The 21663-nt window shown below is 43.1% G+C and overlaps 1 protein-coding gene across 1 annotated transcript; it reads right to left on the bottom strand.

Annotated features, from left to right (window-relative positions):
- Window positions 1–16780: 16780 nt before the first annotated feature.
- Window positions 16781–21369, bottom strand: LOC123111551 (FRIGIDA-like protein 3). The gene is made up of 4 exons (XM_044532355.1): window positions 21089–21369; window positions 19673–20719; window positions 18501–18670; window positions 16781–17411 (listed from the first exon to the last, which is right to left on the bottom strand). Exons 2-4 carry the CDS (start codon window positions 20706–20708, stop codon window positions 16998–17000), a joined length of 1620 nt encoding a protein of 539 aa, XP_044388290.1. The 5' UTR covers window positions 20709–20719; window positions 21089–21369; the 3' UTR covers window positions 16781–16997.
- Between the last annotated feature and the right edge of the window lie 294 nt (window positions 21370–21663).

Here is a 21663-nt window from a genome sequence, read left to right as displayed (position 1 = left end):
CACTTTGAGCCTCTTTGATTCGTAGGATCTTGTAAACATAGGAATAGGATTTGTAGTGGCCTGCCCACTTGAATCCTATAAGAATAGCAAGGAAATGCGGGGAGTTGTGTTGCCTTTGAGAGTTACACTAATATTAACAGTACCGCACCTTCACTTGAAGAGAGCTGGCATCCGAAGCCTTTCTAGCCGTACCGGCAATACTAGCACATATATTCCAGCAAGTTCCACTTTGCTGATTTTACTCTGATGCTTAAGGTTTTCCCGTTATATCTACACTATGATCTGTGTAGCTGCTTTGTGTCGCACTAGCAGTAGTCCACTCTTGAAGCTAAACACTGCAATGACTTACAAAATTGGCACCAAGGCATTGAGTGCCATTCTGGATGCAATGAAACTCATACGCTCCCCACCTACTGATTCTTGTTCAGAATATGATCCTAATGACTATTCTAACCTCGAGGAGTCAAAGGCAGATGGCCTGTCCTGTTCACCCATCAAGGTGCATGTTCTAATTTGGCAATGTTTTATTGATTGCGGGTATCTTGCATATGTTGTCTTGCATTTCTTCTACTTTGTTGCACCGCCATATGCTTAGTTTACTCATCATATATGTCGAGATGCCATGCCCATCCATTATCAATACATATCCCATCTGTCATCATACCATGTTTTTCCACTCAAATGTTGTTCTTGTGCATCAGACATCAAAAAGGAAGAGGGTGATTGCCGAACCTGAAGGAGCACCAGCAAAGTCCTTGAAAAACGTGGTGGTGCCAGAGAAATCAGACAGCACCCCACTTATATTGGATGTACAACTAGTGACACAAAACGTAGGACCGACTCCAGCAGACTGTACCCATACATCACTGGCCACACCACTAGCCCCACCACACAGGACATGCACTCCAGCAAAAGGTATACCAATTTCATTTTCCATAGCACCAGCTGTACCACAGAAAAATCCCACTCCAGCAAAAAGTACAGCAAGTCCACTGGCCGAAGACCTATCCCAACTGCAGAGACGGCCAATTCTTGCAGATTGGAACCCCATTCCATTTATTCCCAGTTTAAAAAACAATGCTTTCAATGTTGTTAGGGACTACGTGCATATATTCCCATCATGGGAAGATTATTGTGAAGACAAACACCATTTTCACATCTTCCTGTCCAACTTACGTGTAAGTGCTATTATTCATGGTTATTATTTTCCTGTTTTCTGCTGATTGAACACATCAATGATTTACATTACATTGTTGTAACTAGGCGAGGGTCAATCTGGATAGTCATGACGAGCAAAGCTTGCTTGTGCTTTTCAAGGAAGCATTGCAGCAGTATCGGTGTTACCTGAGGAAATCACACTTTGATGGCAAGTCTATAAACGAATTTCCGGTGAAGTCTCCTGTGCTAAATTTAGAAGACATTGAATGGAAAAACCTTGTTATGCACTGGTCTCGTTCCCAGGATGAGGTACTGTCTATGAAATCACATGACAATTTGAACTTCTACTTTTCCGCATGTGCCTTACGGATCTTTTTTGCAGGAAATCTGCTCGAAGAAGAATTCCGGTTTGACAAGAACGACAGGATATCGCAAATATGCTGCCCGCTGCTTTGCTCTTGTTAGTACCTGTTGTCCTGTATCACTGTACTTGCATACATACCTGGTTCATTATGTGACAGCAGTATGCATGATAGCTTGCTTATCAATTGTTCGCTCCAAATTATCTGATCTGTATGAATGGTTACATTAGTGTAGAATATATCCAATGCCAATGTTTTTTTAGCTCTGCATTGTTCTTGTAAGTACATGATGTCCTTTATCAGTGTACTTATAATGACAGGTAGTTGTTCATGTACCATCACTCTGCAGCTTATTTTCCTTTGCCCTCCATTTTCTACACATCAGATCTATATTTACTCTTACCATAAGGTTGGTACTGAAGAAGTTTAGCTGTGCATTGCTCTTGGCTGTACCTTTTGCCTGTATCGCTGCACTTACATTTATAGCTACTTGGTTATGTAGCATCACTCTTCATCTTATCTTAAATATTCTCCATTTTTTCGTATATTATCACATCTATATTTACTCTTAACAAAATGTAGAATAAAGGCAATGCTTTTGAAGAAGATTCTGTGGTAAACTTCTTGAATTGCCCCCCCCCCCATCAGCATGGACAAGGCCTTTATAGAGCCTGTCTTCACCAATAATGTAAGTTTGTCCATCTCAAGCCTTCAAACTTTGTTGTATATATTTGGTTAGGCATGACTGCAACAGCTGTTTATTTTTGGTGTTTGCATCAAATTGCTTGTTTAAAGTTTATTATGTAGTTCATAAACAAAAGTTTGTCCTTTCTCAATTTAAGTTTTCAGTTGTACAACCAAGTTCCTTCTTCATACCATGTAAATTAAACTATACAGAGCAAGTGATCTTCTTTTGCACTGCATGTATGCTTCTGTTCTTCATCCGTAATCCAGTGGTGTGGTGAACCTACCCACTACAGCACAATGTCATATTCTGCAATGTCTTAACTATGAACAATGTCATATCATTCTACTATTATTTAAACCGTCTCTTTATTTGCCAATCTGAAATGGTATAAATTGACAGCACACTAACCATTGATACTTATGAGTTCTTGATCTGTAATCCAGTGGTGTCGTGAAGCTGCCAACTCCTTCACAATGTCATTTCCTGCCATGTCTTGACCTGAACAATACCATATTGTGTTAATGCAATTTTAAACTGTGTCACTTTATTCGTCAGTAAGAAATGTGATGAATTGTCAGCACTGATACTTTTATGTGCAAAACCTGTCATCTGTCTGCTTGTTTATCTTTCAGAGTGAGGAAGATATAAGTGTTGAACAAGCGCAGTCTCATCATCTTGCTCAGCTGCTTGCGCTGCAGCTCCCCAGCAGGGCTAACCTTTCTTGAACTCTATTGAAGTGCTGTCGGTTTTGTATATTATTTTGTCGGCGTGTTTATTTGCACTGGTGGCGATCTTTGATGCCCAGTGTATGTAATCTGCTGTCTGCTTGTGCTTTATTATCATAGTGGCGAACTTTGATGCCCAGTGGATGTAATATGCCGTAATTTCTTTATTGTATAGTCTAGGTTTTTTCTTATTCACGATGCTGCAGTTATTTTACTGTATATATATCCTGTCTTCGCAGTAAACCGGCCAAACCGTAAAATTACGGTACATAATCGGGCCGTCATGCAATCACGATGTAGGTTGGGCCTGAAACGTGCCGAACAGCTCACGGGCCGGCAGCAGCCCGAAATGAACCCCGGCCCATGATTGTGCGAATCAAATCACGGGCTTTTAACAGGCCAAAATTGTCTCGGTCCTTGTTTGGCCCAATCAGATATCGGCTGCGAGCAGGCCGGATGCAAACCGGGCCGTAGTTAGGCCCAACTATATGACGGGCTTTTAACAGGCCGAAATTAATATAGGGCCGAAATGTTAAACGGGCCCTTAACAGGCCAAAACTAATATCAGGCCGAATTACTAAGTGGGCCTTTAGCAAGTGGGCCCAAAAGCATAGTGTCCAGTTGACGGGCCGAATCTGATATGGGCCATAATTGAGCCCAAAGCCTCTTAAAGGGCCGGACCTGATCTGGGCCGTAATTTGGCCCAGAACGTGGTAGGCTTTTAACGGGCCGGATCTCATATGGGCCACTATTAGGCCCGGAGCGTGGCAGGCCATTAATGGACCGGATCAAATATGGGCCGGCATTTGGCCCAAAACATGGCAGCCAGTTAATGGGCCGGCCTACTAGGGTCCTCAAAATCTTGTGGGCCTACAGCTGGGCCGGCCCATTAATGTCGGCGAAATCTCGTGGGCCTTTAGCTGGGCCGACCCATTATGATCCGCAAGAATCTTGTGGGCCTTTACCTGGGCCGGCCCATTATGGCACACAAAAATCTTGTGGGCCTTTACCTGGGCCGGCCCATTATGGCCCGCAAAATCTTGTGGGCCTTTAGCTGGGCCAGCCCATTATGGTCCGCAAAATCTCGTGGGCCTTTAGCTGGGCCGGCCCATTATGGTCCGCAAAATCTTGTGGGCCTTCAGTTGGGCCGGCCCATTTAAACTTGATGGGCCGGTCCACGTGTCAACATATCATAGGCGCGTCTCGCCCATTGGATGAGTGACACCTGTGCCAATGCGGACCTGACACGTGTCTCCTCCAGCCAATGATGATTTTACACGTGGAAAATCCCCATTGGTCGGGGTTGTTAACGGGTTATTGGATCCAAAACCCAACCCGATAGCTTAACGACGTTCCGTTATGGTGGATGCCACGTGTCGGTTACCCTTGACGAAAGCACTTCTGTGACGCACAATTTATCATCATGGAAGTGGACACTTCCATGATGATAATTTTGGTAATGTCATGGAACACTTCTACGACAGCACAGGTATGAATATCTTGATTCTGTCATAAAATTGTCATGGATGTACATGCATGACAAAAAATGCGACCTACTATGACAAACACATATCATCACGGAAGTGTATTTTTTTTGTAGTGATCAACCGCGTTGTGCTAACGCTTTCGCTTTCGGTCTACGAGGGTACATGGACTCACTCTCCCCGCTCGTTGCTATGCATCACCATGATCTTGCGTGTCCGTAGGAAATTTTTTGAAATTACTATGTTCCCCAACAGATTTGGCTATGGTGGAAAGATGATTTGATTGAAAGCAACTTTGGGAAGGCTAGAGATCAAGATTCTTGTGGTTGGATTGGCATGTCTTGGTCTCAATACGTGAGTAGGTGGTTCTCTCTCAGAAAATGAGTAGTGGAAGTGTAGACTCGTTCTGATGGCTCTCTCACAAATGGAGAAGGGGGTGGAGGGGTATATATAGCCTCCACACAAAATCCAACCGTTACACATATTTGACCCAACTCGGTCAGACCAAATAGAAGAACTCGGTGAGACCGGTTTAGTTCAAAATGTGAACATTAGGAATATCGGTGGGACCTACATGACCAACTCGGTGGGACGGATGTGCTAGGGCTAGGGCAAAACCTCATCTCGGTGAGACCGATTGCATAAACTCGGTGAGATCGATTTCAGCAATTGATCAAACAGAGAGTTGGTCAGGCAAACTTGGTGTGACCAATTGCACATTTCGGTGAGACGAAATAATTGCAATAGGCAACAGAGAGTTTGCAAGGCCATCTAGGTAAGACCGAGATCTGTATCGGTGTGACCGAATTGATTAGGGTTTCTGGCAGTGGCTATGTCAAATGAACTCGGTGGCGCCGGATAGATCAAATCGGTGGGGCCGAGTTTAACTTTAGGTTTGGACAAATGTCTAAAGTGGTTGAGGGTTTTGGACCAATATCACTAAGCACTTTGAGCAAGTAGACCATTAAGCAACACCTCATCCCCTTTTAATAGTAGTGGCTTTCCTATGGACTCAATGTGATCTTGGAACACTAAAATGAAAATGAAGAGTCTTGAGCATTGGCCAATCTTTGTCCTTAGCATTTTGAAGGGGTTCCACATCCTCTTGTTCTTGCCACTCCATTATTGAACTCATCTGAAATGCACTTGATAAAAGTATTTGTCCAACACAAGATATGTTGTCATTGATTACCAAAATCACCTAGAGAGCACTTGTGCTTTCATCAGGGTACCCAGAAAGTTTGCTACAGAGTGTTTCTGGATACCCCGTGCGCACGGGGTTGGGTACTCAGGAACTCTCTGGGTACCCCATGCGCATGGGGTGTGCCTGGTAAACTCTCTGACTACCCCGTGCGCACGGGGTCTTTTGACCCCCGTGCGCATAGGGTGGTGTGTATGTCTCTGAGTACCCCGTGCGCACGGGGTCCAATAGGCACAAACGACCAGCTGGGCAAGAACACTATAAATAACCCCCCCCCCCCCGTTCTTCCTCCTCCATCCCTAACCCTAATGTCTTGTTGAGCTCCACCATTGCTACTACACTCCATTTTGCTCAATACTCTCAGTCCATCCACTCAAACTTGTTGAAACTTTGGGGATTGGGAGAGCAAGATTGGTAACCCACAAGTGTAGGGGATCGTTTGTAGCCTTTTTTTGATAAATAAGAGTGTCGAATCCAACGAGGATCTAAAGGTAGAACAGATATTCCCTCAAGTTCTATCGACCACCGATACAACTCTACGCAGACTTGACGTTTTATTTACCTAGAACAAGTATAAAACTATTTGGCAAGAATAAACTAGGAGTACTTTGCGAGAATAAAACTACAAATAAATTGTGAGATAATAAAAGTGGATAGCTTCTTTCAACAAGAAAGTCATTTTTCCCTAGGCAATCGATCACTAGACTGGTAATCATTCTTGCAATTTTATATAAGGGAGAGGCATGAGCTAACATACTTTCTCTACTTGGATCATATGCACTTATGATTGGAACTCTAGCAAGCATCCGCAACTACCAAAGATCACTAAGGTCGTAAAACCCAACCATAGCATTAAGTATCAAGTCCTCTTTACTCCCATACTCAATAGCCCACTTATCCGTGTTCAGGCTTCTCTCACTCCGGCAACCGACAATAAGCAAATTATGAACATATTACAACACCCTACAGTGGGGGCCCCTCACGTTTGTGCGACACGGAGAGCACTGTAGGATAGCACCATAAATAAAATATATAATCATACCGACCAAGATCATGATTAGCACACAGGACAAAACGAATCTACTCAAACATCATAGGATAACCACATATCATTGGGAAATAATATATAGTGTTGAGCACCATGTTTAAGTAGATATTGCAGCGGGGAGAAGGGGTGTTACACTGCTGCATAGAGGGGGAGAAAGTTTGTGTTGACGGCGGCGAGGTTGTTGATGTAGATCACCGTCACGATGATTGCCCGGCAGTGCTCCGGCACCACCGGGAGAGAGGGGGAGAGAGGATCCCTCCTCCTCATTCTTCCTCGGCCAGTATCAGCAGAGGAAAGACCTGTAAGAATCAAGCCAGCCAAGAAGTATAAGTTGGTAAAGGTGGCACAAACAAAAGAAGAAAGGAACTTGGTTGGTGATCTGACATACGGGAGGCTTTGACTTAATGGGAAGTAGGCATCTCATTCATAGGCAAGAGCAGGCCAGCCTGAAGGCATGAACTGAAGGCAGGCAACAAGGCATTAAATGGCTTTTAAGGATTCGGTGTAAACATGCGGAGTACAGTATCTTTCTTTCGTGTAGCAGCTTCTTCTTCTTTTGTCTACTCAAACACTTCATCCATGAGAACCAAGTTTTGATCAATGATATATTCAAAAAGTAAGAGCTACTCTATTAATCTACATACCTTGTCTCCGGCCACCATGTTTTCCCCGAAGGGTGTTGGCGGTAAATGGCCAGACTTTCTAATGATGGCACTGGCTTGGCTGGATCGACATGAACTTCTATTAGGACAGGTTCCCAAAAAAGGATGGGACCTGGAAATGGAAATCCCCCTATATGGGAGGGGAGTTCCCCCTCTGGTCCATAGCCTCCATGGTGATGGAGGTGCGGGAGCCCCTCCAAGATTGGACTTTTCTCTTTGTTCTCTTCTGTTTTGCGTACCTGTTTTCTGGCCAAAAACCGTTTCTTATATTCCCGGAGATCCGTAACTCCGATTGCGTTGAGATTTTAACACGATTTTTTCTAAGCTTCCTCGCACCTGAAGTAGAGCTCCAACCGATGTACGAGGTGAGTACAACCCACCACCGCACGCCTGGCCCCTGGGGTGCACCCTGGTGTATCTTGGGAGCTGTGGGCCCTCGTTTGTGTTGATTCCAAGTCCCAAAAATCACATATATTCCAAAATAATTCTCCGTAATTTTTTATCGCGTTTGGACTTCCTTTAATATGGATATTCCATGAAACAAAAAACATGCAGAAAAAAGGAACTGGGACTGGGCACTGGATCAATATGTTAGTCCCAAAAAAAATATGAAATGTTGTCAAAAGTATGTAAAAGTTGTATAAGTTGGTATGAAAAAATAAAAAATTATAGATACAACGGAGATGTATCAGCATCCCCAAGCTTAATTCCTGCTCGTCCTCGAGCAGATAAATGATAAAAAAAGGTAATTTTTGATGTGGAATGCTACCTAGCATAATCTTGATCATATGTCTAATCATGGCATGAATATTAAGACACAAGTGATTTAAAGCAATAGTCTATAATTTGACATAAAGACATCAATACTCAGGCATCCCAACAAACAATCATGTCTTTCAAAATATCAATGCTAAAGAAAGCTATCTCTACAAAATCATATAGTCTTCTCATACTCTGTCTTCTTGACACAAAGTATTTATCATGCACAACCCCGATGACAAGCCGAGCAATTGGTTCATACTTTTTAACGCGCTTCAGCTTTTTCAACCCTCACGCAATACATGAGCGTAAGCCATGGATATAGCACTATGGGTGGAATAGAGTATAATGGTAGGGGTAAATATAGAGAAGACAAAAAGTAAGAAAGTCTCACATCGATGCGGCTAACCAACAGGCTATGGAGATGCCCATCAATTGGTATCAATGCAAGGAGTAGGGATTGTCGTGCAACGGATGCACTAAGAGCTATAAGTGTATGAAAGCTCAATATGAAAACTAAGTTGGTGTGCATCTAACTCTATAATGAAAAATCCCCACTAGTATATGAAAGTGATAACATATGAGACTCTCTATATGAAAAACATGGTGCTACTTTGAAGCACAAGTGTGGAACTAGCATACCCCTTCTCTTCCTTCTTTCTTTCATTTTTTTCTTTTTTTCTTTTTTCTTTTTCTTTTTTTATTTTGGTCCGGAGTCTCATCCCGACTTGTGGGGGAATCATAGTGTCCATCATCCATTCCTTACTGGGACAATGCTCTGAAAATTGATGATCATCACACTTCTATTTACTTACAACTCAATACCTATAACAAAATATGACTCTATATGAATGCCTCTGGCAATGTCCCAGAATGTGCAATGATCTAGCGTAACAACGATATCAAAAAACGGACAAGCCATAGAAATATCATGCTAGCTATCTTAAGATCATGCAAAGCAATATGACAATGAATGCTCAAGTCATCAAAACAGAAGCGGTGGAAGTTGCATGGCAATATATCTCGGAATGGCTATGAAAGGGCCATAATAGCTAGGTATGGTGGATCTTTTGAGGAAGATATAACAAGGCTTATGTGTGATAGAGTGTATCATATCACGGGGTTTGGATGCACCGGTGAAGTTTGCACCGACTCTCGAGGTGAGAAAGGGCAATGCACAGTACCGTAGAGGCTAGCAAATTGTGGAAAGGTAAGAGTGCGTATAATCCATGGACTCACATTGGTCATAAAGAACTCATATACTTATTGCAAAAGTTTATTAGCCCTCGAAGGTACTACTACGCATGCCCTAGGGGAATAGATTGGTAGGAAAAGACCATCGTTCATCCCCGACCGCCACTCATAAGGAAGACAATCAATAATAAATCATGCTCCAACTTCATAGCATAACAGGAGACTATACGTGCATGCTTCGGGAATCAAAAACCTTAACACCAATATTCTTACTAACCACAACCATTTACCAGTACCTCCCACATATTATCATCTCTATATTGCAAAACTATTGCGAGGAATCAAATATATCATATTCAGTGATCCATAAGTTTTATGTAGGATTTTATGACTAACCTTGCAAATGACCAATTCATGTTAACTCTCTAAATAGATATAACTGAAGCATAAGAGTTTAATTCTTTCTACAAAATACCAAGCTCTAACAAATATAAGTGAAGCAAGAGAGCATTCTTCAAATAAAGGTTTTCTATGTGAAGAGAAGCAGGCAATCCAAACTTCAAATGATATAAGTGAAGCACATGAAGCTTTGTATAAAGCCATACCCAAAAGATATAAGTGAAGTGCAATGAGCATTCTATAGATCAACCATGGACTATCTCATACCAGCATGGTGCATAAAATAAAAGTGAAAACTAAACACAAAAGACGCTCCAAGATTTACACATATCACATGAACGAAACAAAGACAAAAACATACATATACTTGTTGAAGAAAGATGGGATGCCTTCCGAGGCATCCCCAAGCTTAGACGCTTGAGTATCCTTGAATATTTACTTCGGGTGCCTTGGGCATCCCCAAGCTTGAGCTCTTGCCTCTCGTCCTTCTTCTCATATCGAGACCTCCTCGATCTTTGATCACTTCATCCACACAAAACTCAACTAAAACCTCGTGAGATCCGTTAGTATAATAATGCAAATCACTACTTTAAGTATTGTTGGAAACCAATTCATATTTTGTTTTTGCATTGTAGCTACTGTAATATAAATTTTCCATGGCTTATACCACTGATACAATCGATAGTTTCATCAAAACGAGCAAAACAATGCATCAAAAACAGAATCTGTCAAAAACAGGACACTCTGTAGTAACCTAAACATTCACCATACTTGTGTAATTCCAAAAAATATGAAAAATTAGGACAAAATAATTTTTTTATAGAAATATTGTGCAAAGAGTTTTAGAAACTTTTGACGTTCCAGTAAAAAATGTAAAATCACGCACTACAGCCAAAGTTTCTGTTTTTGCACCGCACATACCAACGAGCAATCTAATCATCCTAAAGGCAAATCTTGGCATATTATTTTTATAATACAACGGATTTGTACAAGGGGATAATTATTCAATGTCAGCACTCACTTCTCTAATGCATAACTTCCAATCGCTTCTCTTTTTGAAAAAGTTTTTAGGTTCCCCTCTATATATATTTTTGTTTAAAAACTTTATAAAAGAACTCAACAGAAATAAATGACTCACTAAAACTTCCAGGTTGTCTCCGTGGCAGTGCTTTCTTTAAAGCCATTAAGCTAGGCATAAAGTGCTCAGGTAATGAATCCACCCAGATCCCAAGGTATATCAAAGCCAATTTTAATTAACAATGATTTGGCATTTAGTAGTGAGCACAAAGCAACATATATCATGCAATGATGAAGTCTGACTCTCTTCATATGCATCGGCATGTCATAAAAGAACAATTCATGCACATCAAGTAAAGGCCAATACATAGCATAAGCAGTTTCTTGCAATTTTATCGTGTTGGAAACATAGAGAGGTTGAGATGTAGTTCTCATAATAATTGCAAGTAGGAGCAGCAAGCACATGCATATTATATTCATCAAAATCATCATGTGCAACGGTATAAGGCAACCCGTGAATGTAATCCTTAACAAGAGAAACTTCTCCGATATAGTGTAATTTGGAGAATTCAAGAAAATAATAGGACTATCATGTGTGGGTGCAATAGCAACAATTTCATTCTTAACATAAGAAACAATAGCAAGTTCATCTCCATAAGCATAATTCATATTGGTGGCCACAAGCATAGCAAGCATCAAGTTCATCAAAAAGGGATATTTCAAAAGAATCAATGGGGTCATAGCAATTATCATAGCATTCATCCTTCGGTAAGCATGAAGGGAAATTAAATAATGTATGAGTTGAAGAGTTACTCTCATTAGAAGGTGTGCACGCGTAGCTAATCCGCTCTTCCTCCTCTTGTTCTTCGCTCTTCTCATCATCTTTTTCATCCAATGAGCTCACGGTTTCATCAATTTCTTCTTCCATAGTTTCTTGCAAAATATTTATCTCTTCTTGGACCACAGAGACTTTCTCAAGAAATACATCAATATCATAATTGTATTTATAATTCTCATAGCAATATTTAAGGATACCAAAATTTCTAGGTCTATAAACTGAATCATCAAAATCTTCATACTTTTCAAACAAAGATTCAATTTCATAAGCACCCTTAAAAGCAACAAATTATTCTATTCGTTCCACATCATAGTAATCATATCTACTCTTAGCATAAGAAGCCAAGGTTTCATTATCACTAAATTCACATGAAAAGGGAAGGTGTGGAGCATTCATCCTAGAGCAACAAGTATAATCATATCTAGAGCATAAATCCCGAGCATACGAATGGAACATATGAATTTGATCCCATAGAAGTTTCCCCTTTTGAGTCAAGCAATAATCCCCAAAGTATTCACGTTAATCCAACGTGTCTCCCATTATATGTTGAATGGGGTTTTCTCAAGATTATCAAAGTAGTGTTTAATATTTTTCACATAACGAGCATCGAGGGTTTTAGGAGGTTCCCCATCTCCATGAGTAGTAAGTACAACTATTTTTTGGTATTTCGTGTTCAATATCCATAACTAAAGATAGAGAACAATTTAGAACAAAAAAGAAAACTACTTAGTGATAAAGCAAACAAGCACACACGAGAGCTATTGTTCCCCGGCAACGGCGCCAGAAAAAGGTCTTAATAACCCACAAGTGTAGGGGATCATTTGTAGCTTTTTTGATAAATAAGAGTGTCAAACCCAATGAGGAGCTAAAGGTAGAACAAATATTCCCTCAAGTTCTATCGACCACCGATACAACTTTACGCACACTTGACGTTTGCTTTACCTAGAACAAATATAAAAATATTTGGCAAGAATAAACCTACGAGTACTTTGCGAGAATAAAACTATGAATAAATTGTGAGATAATAAAAGTGGATAACTTTTGTCAACAAGAAAGTCATTTGTCCCTAGGCAATCGATAACTAGACCGGTAATCATTCTTGTAATTTTATGCGAGGGAGAGGCATGAGCTAATATAGTTTCTCTACTTGGATCATATGCACTTATAATTGGAACTCTAGCAAGCATCCGCAACTACCAAAAGATCATTAAGGTCGTAAAACCCAACCATAGCATTAGGTATCAAGTCCTTTTACTCCCATACGCAATAACCCACTTATCCTTGCTCAGGCTTGTGTCACTCTGGCAACCGACAATAAGCAAATTATGAACATATTGCAACACCCTACAACGGGGACCCCTCACGTTTGCGCGACACAGAGGGCACCATAGGACAGCACCATAAATAAAATATACAATCATACCAACCAAGATCACGATTAGCCCATAGGACAAAACGAATCTACTCAAACATCATAGGATAACCACATATCATTGGGAAATAATATATACTGTTGAGCACCATGTTTAACTAGAGATTACAGCGGGGAGAAGGGGTGTAACACTGCTGCATAGAGGGGGAGAGAGTTGGTGTTGACGGCGGTGAGGTTGTTGATGTAGATCGCCGTCACGAGGCAGTGCTCTAGCGCCACCGGGAGGGAGGGGGAGAGAGCCTCCCTCCTTCTTCTTCTTCCTTGGCCTCCCCCTAGATGGGTGGAGAGTTCCTCCTCTGGTCCATGGCCTCCATGGCGGCGGAGGGTCGGGAGCCCCTATGAGATTGGATCTCCCTCTCCGTTCTCTTTTGTTTCGTGTACCTGTTTTCTGGCCGATAACCGTTTCTTATATTCCCGGAGATTCGTAACTCCAATTGCGCTGAGATTTTAACACGATTTTTTCGGATATAAGCCCGAAGTAGAGCTCCAACCGACGTACAAGGTGAGCACAACCCACCACCACATGCCTGGCCCCTGGGTGCGCCCTGGTTTATCTTGGGGGTTGTGGGCCCCCGTTTGCGTTGATTCCAAGTCCCCAAATTCACATATATTCCAAAATAATTCTCCATAAATTTTTATCGCGTCTGGACTTTGTTTCATATGGATATTCTGCGAAACAAAAAACATGCAAAAAACAGGAACTGGCATTGGGCACTGGATCAATATGTTAGTCCCAAAAAATAATATAAAATATTGTCAAAAGTATGTAAAAGTTGTATAATATTGGCATGAAACAATCAAAAACTATAGATACAACGGAGACGTATCAAAGACCCGGTCTACATCCTGACCAAACCAAATCGCGTTTCCCCCAACATTTCTTCCCCATTGACTTGTTACTCTTGGAGCTTGGGCTCCTAGGCGTTTAGAGATTCCTCCGGAAGCTTCCTTGTTTGTGGTGTGCTCTGGAGAAGTTTGTAAAGATAGGTCGCCTTTAAGACCAACCCCGAGTGATTCGAGGCTCATCTGTTGGGGGTGACTCGAAAGAGAATACAGTGAGCCTTCATGGCACTCCGCAAGCCTTGGCTCTGGCACCGCTCTAAAAGGAGAGTAGCTCTTCCCCAAATAAGAGTGAACTTCGGGATAAAATCCGCGGCCTCGCCTCACTTGTGGTTAATTCCTTCCCGCACTTTACTTTGTCTTGTATGCTTGTTGGCTTGCTAATTAGATTGTTGCCTAACATATTTGGCTCTTAGCTTGCTTGTCATATAGGTTGTGTTAACCTAGTTGCATATCTAGTGAACCCTATTTATCCCAGGAGAGCGTCTCAAATTCTGCCCGAAGACATTGCGCGTTCGCCACACGCACGTGGTCACTGGCAAGGTGATGGGTCTAGATTGCAGCCCACGCGTTCTTGGCGCTTGTCCTCCGAGCGAGCATGTTGTGCATCTTTGACGGAGTGAAGTGTATTAGCACCGCCACGGCTTGCGGTCCATCCTTGTGAGGCACGGTGTCGTCCTCGATGACGTCCCATAGAATTGCAGCCTGCATGTTCACCATCATCACCAGCACTCGGGCAGAGTAGTTCGAGCGGGTGAGCATCAGGAAGGTGAGGTTGGTGTCACCGCCGTAGGCTCGCGCACGACCTGCTGCATCAAGATCCCGTCGTCGTCACCACGCCATGGCATGTTGCGCCCACGGCTCGGCGAGCGTCGCTCCTGCAGCGGTGGTATGTTGGAGCCGGACGCGGCATTCCATTGCTGTCCACCGTCGCTCAACATGGCCATCGAAATGCGGTTCTGATGGCAATTGTTATCCTTAAGCTACGAACGAGCAAGAGGAGTGTGTGGAGTGAGATTTTGCACTGCAAACAACTTGCATCTTTTCTCATGTTTCTTCTTCTCTCTATTCTATTGGAAAACAAACATGTCATGCCATGTGCTCCACTATCGACCGTGTCATCCCACGGTCCGAGCTCATACACAATGCCCTACAATCATGCGAGTGGCGAACAGACCACGTCCTCCTGGCCTAAAACAGCCTAAAAATTGGCGGCTGCTACAAATCTGCTGGTTGATTTTAGAAAAGTCCGATGTACTCTGCTTGATTGTTCGATCGCCTGCTCGCATCGCACTGCTTCTTCCTCCTCTGGCTAGCAATGCGCATCTTCCTCCTCACTCGTCGGAGCAGCAGCCTCGGTAGCAGTGCACGTCACCAAAGTATCAATTCCCGGTCACAGCGATGCTCCACTGAAGCACCCACACGATCCGGTGATGCTCCACTGATACACCAGCGGCTCAATGACACTTCATCGCAACACCGGCGGCACCTGATGATGCTCCATTGAAGCACTGGCGGCTCCGATGATGCTTCATCGCAACACCAATGTCCCAACAATGCTCCATTGAAGCACCGGCGCCGTTGAGCATCGCCATGGATGTTGCATTGCAGCACCGTCGCCGGCGAGCAGCGCCATGGATGCTCCATTGCAACACCGCCGCCAATCTTCCCCCCAATCTCAGCCATGGATGCTGCATCGCGATGCAGCGTCTCCACAGCGGCGGCGGCGGTCGATTCAACAGAGAAGAGGAAGGCCAGGCTATGGGGAGGGAAGGGGAGACCGGGGACGGCGGGGTTTTGGTCACAGAAGCCGGCAGCCCCGCCGCATCTTGTACAGAGAAGTGCGTGAGAAGAGAGAAAGGGAATGGGCTCGATCTGAAAGAAGAGGATTTGAGAGGTGTCTCAGGACCACAAGACGATGTGGCGCACGAGCGACCCGACCGATTTTCCAAGAATAAGAAATCAGTCGATTGAATCTAAACGTTTGGGCCAACAGGCCTAAAAACGTTGCTATGGCAATCAAAAAGTGCATACAGCTACCGGGCTCCATTGCCCTTGGTATTTGAAATTTTTGAAAAACACACTTCTGTTGCTAAAAAAATCTTAAATCAAATACGTGAAGACATACACACATTCCTAAGACTCGGTAAAAAGCTGGAAAAAAAATACTTTGTATTTTGAGAAATACAAAAAGGAGAAATTTCTGACATAAATGGCATCCATTTTCTCCTATATACCGTCAGAATTTTGTTTTTTTTCTATAGCCCAAAACAAACCCTTGCCTTTTGTTTAGCTTGAGACTAAATCATCGTGGCTCTAGTATAAATCTAAGGAAACGAGATTTCTACCGAAACTTACAACAGGTATTCGGAATGTGCATATGTATCCCCGAGAAAAATTTCACAATTTTTTGAAACTTAAAAAACACAAATTTCAAAATGTTCAGGTGCTGCAATCCCTCTCTCCTGTGAGCAAGGGTTTAAGCCCGCATAGGTTTAAAAAACCCGCATAAACCACACGATAATGTTCTTTGCTGACTATCGTTGTGACTATGGCTTCGCGCAGGCCCCTGATCGGGGACACCGTCACCAAGAGCACTGCCGTATCCTTGTGTTGGAAGACTATTTGTAATGTCCCTCAACGGAGCGAGTAAGCAGAAGGGCTCAAAATTTAAACAGAGATCACTTCTCTTATGTGGCGTTTGTAGCAAGTACAGTCGTAGGCTGGGCTTTCAGCTGGTACCGTGAAAACATTGCAATTCATTGACAGCAAGCCCACCGCTATGCTTACTTACCTGCCTCTCCAAAACTGATCACATACCGCGACGTGGTTCGGTTACCTGACCTCCATGGATGAAGCACCGCGATGACGAAAGAACAGTAAAGATGAGCTCCGCGTTGGTTGCAACCACGACCAACAGGCAGACTCGTCGTCGTATAGACAAAGCATATATCAGCATACGTAGAAGATACGTGGGTTAAAACAACTAGACATTAGAAGTAAATTATGTCATAAGTCGTGACATAAAATTAACAGATTCTCACAATAGCCACTCATAGCACACACACAAGCGAGTGGTCCAACTATTTTCAGCTAGGCAAACTAGCTAGATGACTTGGTACAACTACAACAACAGCGGAAGGTTAAAAGCTAGGGATAGTTAGGAAAGAGCCATTGTAGCTCTCCCCCATTAGTGGATATAAGGTATCTGGTACTGCACCGGGTAGCCATTACCGTAGTACGGCGTGTGGGCCGGTGAGATGGTGTAGGGAGCCGCGTTCATCATCGTAGGGTGGTGGTGGGCCTCAGCGCCGTACACAAACTGCCTTTCGTAAGGGTATGGGTGCCTCTCTGGTGTTGCCTGGTAGAAGCTCTTCTCAGGGAAGCTGCTGACACGGGGTGCATAGAGCGATCCGTTGGCACGTGGCCTCTTCGACTGTGGCTTGGCGGCTTCGACAGCCCTCCTCTTGTCTACCTTGGCCTTCTCCAGCTGAATCACCCTTTTCTGAAGTGGATCCACGGGATATTGCTCCTCCAGTTTGTGCTCCTCGATGCACTTGATGACAGCTTTCAGTGCAGACAGCTCACGCTCATTCATCTCATTCTGAAAAGGGAATGGCTGTTATCCAACAGATTGTATCAAGTGTACTAGATAGATGCAGATAACATGCTTACACACATATGCCGACATGAAAAAGCCAATGGGCAAGGCAACCCAACTACTCTAGAAAGTTTATATATAATATTCAGCGCCAAACAGCGAAAAGCAACAGGCAACTAACTTTATATTGCTTAAGATATCCCTCCTATTATTCTACTTCTCCGCAACCTACCTCAAGCTCCTGACATCAGGTGAATGGATAATTTTCACCTCTGTGCATCATCAAATCCAATATTGATCTATTTAAGGATTACTTTAAGTAAAGTACTAATTGAATTTTGAACCACTACACCACTGATAACTTAAAATCACAGGATGCAAACAGTCGAGGAGCTCCCTGACAATCTGAACCATAGAAGCCTAACAGCGAAAAGTTTGTATATTATTCAGCGCCAAACAGCGAAAAGCAAGAGGCAACTAACTTAATATTGCTTGCAAGCTAAGATATCCCTCTATTATTCTACTTCTCCACAACCTACCTCAAGCTCCTGACATCAGGTGAACGGGCAATTTTCACCTCTGTGCGTCATCAAATCCAATACTGATCTATCTAAGGCCTACTATAAGTAAACAATAATAGAATTTTGAACACTACACCACTAATAACTTGAAATCACTGGATGCAAACAGTCAAGGAGCTCTCCTTGACACTGAATCATACAAGGTAACAGATGTCTGGTAATAGTAATTAGATCTCTAATAAAGCCAAAAGTGCAAGTGGCTTAGTCTCATCATAGAACAATTAAGCAAGATATTAACAAAGCCCTTCCGTTACAAATTAACAGACGGTATCTGTGTAGCATAGCTATTTAAAAATATCCTGAGTAACATAGCATGATGGGTGAGCAACTTTGGTTAGATAGCAGAATGGTTAATCAAACTTCAAAAGGAAGGTAACACAAAGAAACAACTGGTGTCCACTTCAGTAATTGGTGACTTGGTGGAAGTACAGGTACAGTTTATTGTATTCTTGCAGCAAAAAAAATGCATGATAGACATCATTTGCTTTTGCTGAAATAGCTAGAAGCACACCTGTGCTCCAGGAGACATTTTTCCATTCTTGGCATGTGACACCTTCTTGACCTCCCTCAGATATGCTTTCAGCAATTGTACTGGCTCAAACTGTTCAGTGAGCCCAAACGCGTAGGCCAAGTTAATTGCATCAATTGGTCTTGCACTATCCACCAGAACTCCAATGACACCTGTCCTCAAGAAATACCATAAGTGAATCAATTATTGTCAAGAAAATAATCATCATGGATGAGAAAAGGCAAATAGCATAAGAGACATACAAAATCCCTAAGAAAATGAACAATTAAGACAAGGGCTCAGAGGGAAAGACAAACAAATGCTGATCCTATCAAACAGATGCAACATAGTGTGGTACTACGCAACATATACACCACAACCACACATCAGACTAAATAGAACAGAAATTACAGAGAGTAATTTTTCAGATCCAAATATTCAAGAATAAGTAGAACACAATAACTGCTGGCTAGACAACAATGGACATGCTTTACAAGCAATAGTGCAAGCAACGAAAAGACTAAGGCCTTGGAGCCCTTAGGTTTGTAGGAATGGATTCCTATTCCTACTCAGTTTGGCGGAATTTCATAGGAATTCTATAGGATAGTATTCTTATAGGAATTTTTCCTATAGAGCCCTTTGGTTTATAGGAATAGATTCCTATTCCTGCATAGGATTGGTTCCTATCCTCCACATTTCAAAGGAAAATAAACATGATCCTAGACTCAATGAAAAAATTCCTATGATGTGAACCAAATGACATCTCTTTTCTATTCCTACTCATAGGATTTGAGATACATGTCATCCCATTTCCTACAAGTTTTCTATTCCTATGATCCTATCCTATGAACCAAAGGAGGCCTAATGGGTTAAGATGTAGCTGATGTGCATTGCCTGTAAGTTGTAACAGCAAAACTATCAATTCTGGGAATATGGAAGAACTTCTGGAGGTGGTAGTACAAAGAAACCATTATGCTTTTGAGTTTGCACATATGTTCGGTGGACTCAATGACCAGCAAATATGTTACCCACAAGCTGGAAAACTAGGATTTATCCAAGTGAAAACAACATTCAATTAGCATTTGAACTGGCATGACAAAATATTATCATTAACTCATCATCATAAACAATGTTTACTGGAGATAGATGCTTGATTAGTTCATCACTACACTGACCTGGCATCTTCTGTGATAACCCAAGCAGTCGGCAAAGCTCAGGTGTTTGACGACGTCGACTGACAGAAGGAAGAAGTTTGCAAAGTTCATCTTCATTAAATTCAGAAAAAATACCAAAGGTAGCAAGCAGTTGAAGAAATGCATGTGCTTCCAAGCAGTTTCCATTGCTAGCATCAATGTCAAGACTGTCCAACTTGGACTTCCACTCAAATGCAATCTTTTTCGCCCGATCTTTCACATTTGTTGCAAACATTTGCCCCTCAGACAACAAGCCAGTTATGTCATCAGCTTGCAGCTGTACAAGAGACTCCATCAACATAAGGCACGTCCTTCTTACACCCAGAAGGTCTCCATCCTTTTTCCCATCCAACACCAGATTCTCTCCAGAATAGAAGTCCTCCAAGGAATCCAACACAAGGACATATGGTTGCGATGCTCCCTTGAGTGCACTCGGGATTTCCTCACGGATAGATGTCAAGTTCTTTCTGTTGTCTGATATGAACTTATGAAGCCCTTTAACATTCATCTCCTCGCAGAGAGTGGCAAGTTCAGAACGAGGCTTCACAGCAGCATTGCCATCTTGCATTCGTGCATTTCCTTCAGAAGAATGCTTCGGCCACTTCACATCAAGAGTACCCACGGTATAATTACTCTGTGGCTTATTCATTGGGGTGATATAATTAGTGTTTAGTGACAGCTTGGACTTGCCAAAGATCATAGCTAACGCAGCATCTCTTTTCTCCTGCAGCCTTTCCAGAGAAGTCAGCTCCTTAGCCACCACAACAGCCTCCTGCTGCTCCAGCATCTTCTCCGATTTTGCGACTGTCTCCTGGAACTCCTTCTCCTGTTTTTTCAGCTCATCAAACTTTTTCTTGAGGGACTGCTCAAGGCCACGGAAATGGTCCTCGAGCTGCTTCCACTTAAAGTTCATGGTAACAGCGCTCTGGCTCTCAAGCTCAGCAAATGCTCGCTGAAGCTGCTGTATCTTCAAGCTTGTCGACTCCATAAGGGTAGCCACGGACTCCATGTCAGACATGGCGACAGACTCTGCATAAGGGCCAACAAGACAATCAGTTAACATATCCAAACAGCACACGAATCGAAGCAGCGGAATGGCAAAAGCTTAAATTGCACATGTTTCTCTCGAATTGAATCAATTATCTTACACACAATTTTGTTAGCAAGGGCAGCAAAACATAAATAGGCATCAATTCGGCTTCTAGTGCTCTACTCATACAAGAAAAGAGAACAAGGAAGCGGGAACCGTCTTTCCTCGGCCGGCCGAGCATCGATGCCTCGTTGGGCCGAACAATCAAGGGCTACCTACCCCCGCCGCTATCGCACCAAGCAATCGAGTAGAAAATGGCACCCCAGACGTCTAGATCTGAGACTAGGGAGAAGAAAGTGAGCACTTACTTTCGCCGAGGCGGGCAGGCGTTGGACGAGCTTGTCGTCGCTGCTCGCCCCCGCCCCCGCCTCCGCCTACGGCGGCTGGGGGAGGAGATCGAGGGGGTGGAAGGCGGATTGGGGAAGAGCAGGACGGGGGAGGAAAGGAGAGCAAACCCTAGGTGAGGTCGCGTGGAGTGTTGCTTTTCGGAGGATGGGGATGGAGACGAGGAGAACTAGGCGGTGGGAGGCGGAGGAGAGGGCAGCTACCAGTGCGCGGGGAAAGGCATGGGGCCTAGCTGGTAGTGGCTAGAGCGAATGACTGCAGTAGTGTGAACTGGCGAAGATTAAGAGCATCTAGAACCGGACTTCCCTAATCCGATCCCTCAGACAACCGCGGGGCGCGGACATTGATCAGACACTTCCTAAATCCGCGCTTTCATACTGGCATTCTCATATCCGCACCCTATATCCATACTATTCACGCAAACGTAGTACGTAGATCACCAAGCGATCAAAATCGGCAAGAAACGGACATATAAACCGATATCAAACAGGCATAATGACATAAACATCACCAAAAGATCACCAAACGGGCATAGTTC

The sequence above is a fragment of the Triticum aestivum genome, chromosome 5B (assembly GCF_018294505.1).
Source record: "Triticum aestivum cultivar Chinese Spring chromosome 5B, IWGSC CS RefSeq v2.1, whole genome shotgun sequence".
Lineage (NCBI taxonomy): Eukaryota > Viridiplantae > Streptophyta > Magnoliopsida > Poales > Poaceae > Triticum > Triticum aestivum.
The sequence above is the reverse complement of the archived record's forward strand: the minus strand, read 5'-3'. Positions and strand labels throughout refer to the sequence as shown.